General features: G+C 34.1%; 1 protein-coding gene across 1 annotated transcript in view; it reads right to left on the bottom strand.

The window, feature by feature from the left end:
- Positions 1-73: 73 nt before the first annotated feature.
- The window catches only part of LOC106873862 (sushi, nidogen and EGF-like domain-containing protein 1), a 22,618-nt gene continuing 20,348 nt past the window's right edge, over positions 74-2,343 (bottom strand). Inside the window, exon 6 of the mRNA XM_014921377.2 lies at positions 74-525. Within this exon, the coding sequence (XP_014776863.1) occupies positions 312-525 (214 nt within the window). The 3' untranslated portion in view covers positions 74-311. The remainder of the gene's footprint in view (positions 526-2,343) is intronic.

The raw sequence follows: 2,343 nt of genomic DNA, 5'->3' as shown, positions 1-2,343 counted from the left end.
CTCTCTATGGTTTAGGGCTTAGGTTCTGAAGAAACGGTAGATGATTGTAGATGATTCAACACAAAAGCCATAATGTATATAACATATCTCACCTAATCAATATTTATTTGTTATTGAAGAAGTTATTTAACATAGCAAAAAAAAAAAGGAAAAACAAACAACAAAACAATACGAAAGAAAATAAATATCTTCTCCTTTAGATGCTTTTTTTTGTCTTGGTGTTTGCACTCTCTACAAGGAATGCTGAAGGCATTACATCACTTGAAAATTCTTCAAATTTTTGATGTTAAAAACCAACTTTTTCTTTACAATCAAGGAACTGGAGCAGGTGGGTTTTTCTTGATGACTCTTATCTTTCTTGGTGGTGGTTTGTCAACATGGGTGTCTACATTTAAATTCGCTGCATAAGTAGGAAATACTGGTGTGCTAGGATTGGATGGTGGCAATATGGAGAGTTGTTCTGTACTTTTATTGGTTGCAGGCGATTCTGCATTGTTGTCCAGAGGCAGGTTGTCTTCATCTTGTCTAGAACAGTCAACAGAAGAAAACATATTCCATTCTTATCTTTCGGAAAAAGCTAAATACATATCTCTACATTATAAACCATAATATTCTGGACATACCACAATATTCAGGATGTACCATAATATTCTGGACATACTATAACATTCCTGGCAAACCATAGTATTCTAGTGATTATATGGATATACCCCAATATCCTGGACACCCCCAATATTCTGGACATACACCAATATTCTGGACATACCCCAATATTCTGGACACACCTCAATATTCTGGACATACCCCAATATTCTGGACATACCCCAATATTCTGGACATACCATAATATTCTGGACATATCCTAAAATGCTGAACATAATATAATATTCTGGCCATATCACAATATTATAGACATACTATGATATTCTGGACATACCATGATATTTTGGACATACCATAATATTCCTGACAGACCATAATATTTCGGACAAACCATGATATTTCAGTGATTATATAATATTCTGAGCATAGAATATTTTGGATATATCATGCATAGAGAACAGATTAATGAGGTGAAGGCTATGTAGATAATAGTTTGGAGGTGTGGTTGCAGTGATATTAGGTCGATTGTATAGATAACAAGTAGAAAGAAAACTGTGTTACAAAGTGGGTAAGAAGGAACTTCGGAAGGAGTGGTACTGCTGCAGGGTGCTGAAACTGGGGTATCCCCAGTCAAAAGCAGATGAAGAGAATGTATATGTAATATATAAATATCTTAGCATATATTATGTACCACAACAAAGAAGATGTAGGCTCCACAGAATGTGAACAATAAAAATGAATATGCAAAATGAAGAAATAAGATAATTTAAGGTTTGGTCAGACACTCTTTCTCAAAGAAAAGTATCAAGAATGAAGAGATCTTATGGCATGCTGGTCTGCTGCCTATTATGGAAATCCTCATTGCTAAAAATTTCCATTGGTAGGGACACATACACAGGATGGAGGACAACAGCAGACTCCCTCCCAGACAAATTCTTTACTCCCAACTATGCAAGGGGAAAAGAAACCAGGAAGGAACTAGACTGAGATTCAAAGATACTGCAAAATGGAACATGAAGTGGAAAGGAAATGGAGCAGAATAAACGGCAAACTCAAGCGAAAGACCAACCGGTATGGAGAAAGCTTATCAAGTCATGCCAAAACCATGGATATTCATAGTCACAATGACTGACTACAAACATAAGTTATTAATGATAATGTATCTAAGACTGAATAGCTAAGTAGTAATAAATATATGGTGAGACAGAGAGCTGGAGGCAATAAGACAAATAGCTAAATAGGTAGACAGACAAACATATAGGCAAATATATATATATATATATATATATATATATATATATATGAGGAGATGCTGGAAAGGTCCTGGCTTTGGATAAAAGAAAATACAGGAGGATCAGTTAATTACGATTTTATCCAACATATTCCTCCTCTTAGATTCCCATAATTAAGTTAAAGCATTGTCTGGTTTTCACATTTTTTATTATTGTATTTTAACAAAATTAACGCTTTCATACATAACCTACTCATCAGATTTCAAATGTGTTTAACTGACAATATATATATATATTTCGTTTTGGGATTTGGTTTGCAAGATTCTTTATGTGAATTCGTGTGTTGAAGCATATTCTGTTGTGTCAAGACTATTGAAAAGGTTGCAAGATGCAATGAAAACTTTAGGAAAATAAAAAGAAGGAATAGGTGGAAATTTGACCAGTGATTGTGTTAAATTATAAGGCACAAAAAGAAAATGACTCTCCCCAGACACAAGAGTATATATAT

This window comes from Octopus bimaculoides, chromosome 23 (genome assembly GCF_001194135.2).
Source record: "Octopus bimaculoides isolate UCB-OBI-ISO-001 chromosome 23, ASM119413v2, whole genome shotgun sequence".
Classification (NCBI taxonomy): Eukaryota; Metazoa; Mollusca; class Cephalopoda; order Octopoda; family Octopodidae; genus Octopus; species Octopus bimaculoides.
Note: the sequence above shows the minus strand (reverse complement) of the source record. Positions and strands in the feature narration are given on the sequence as shown.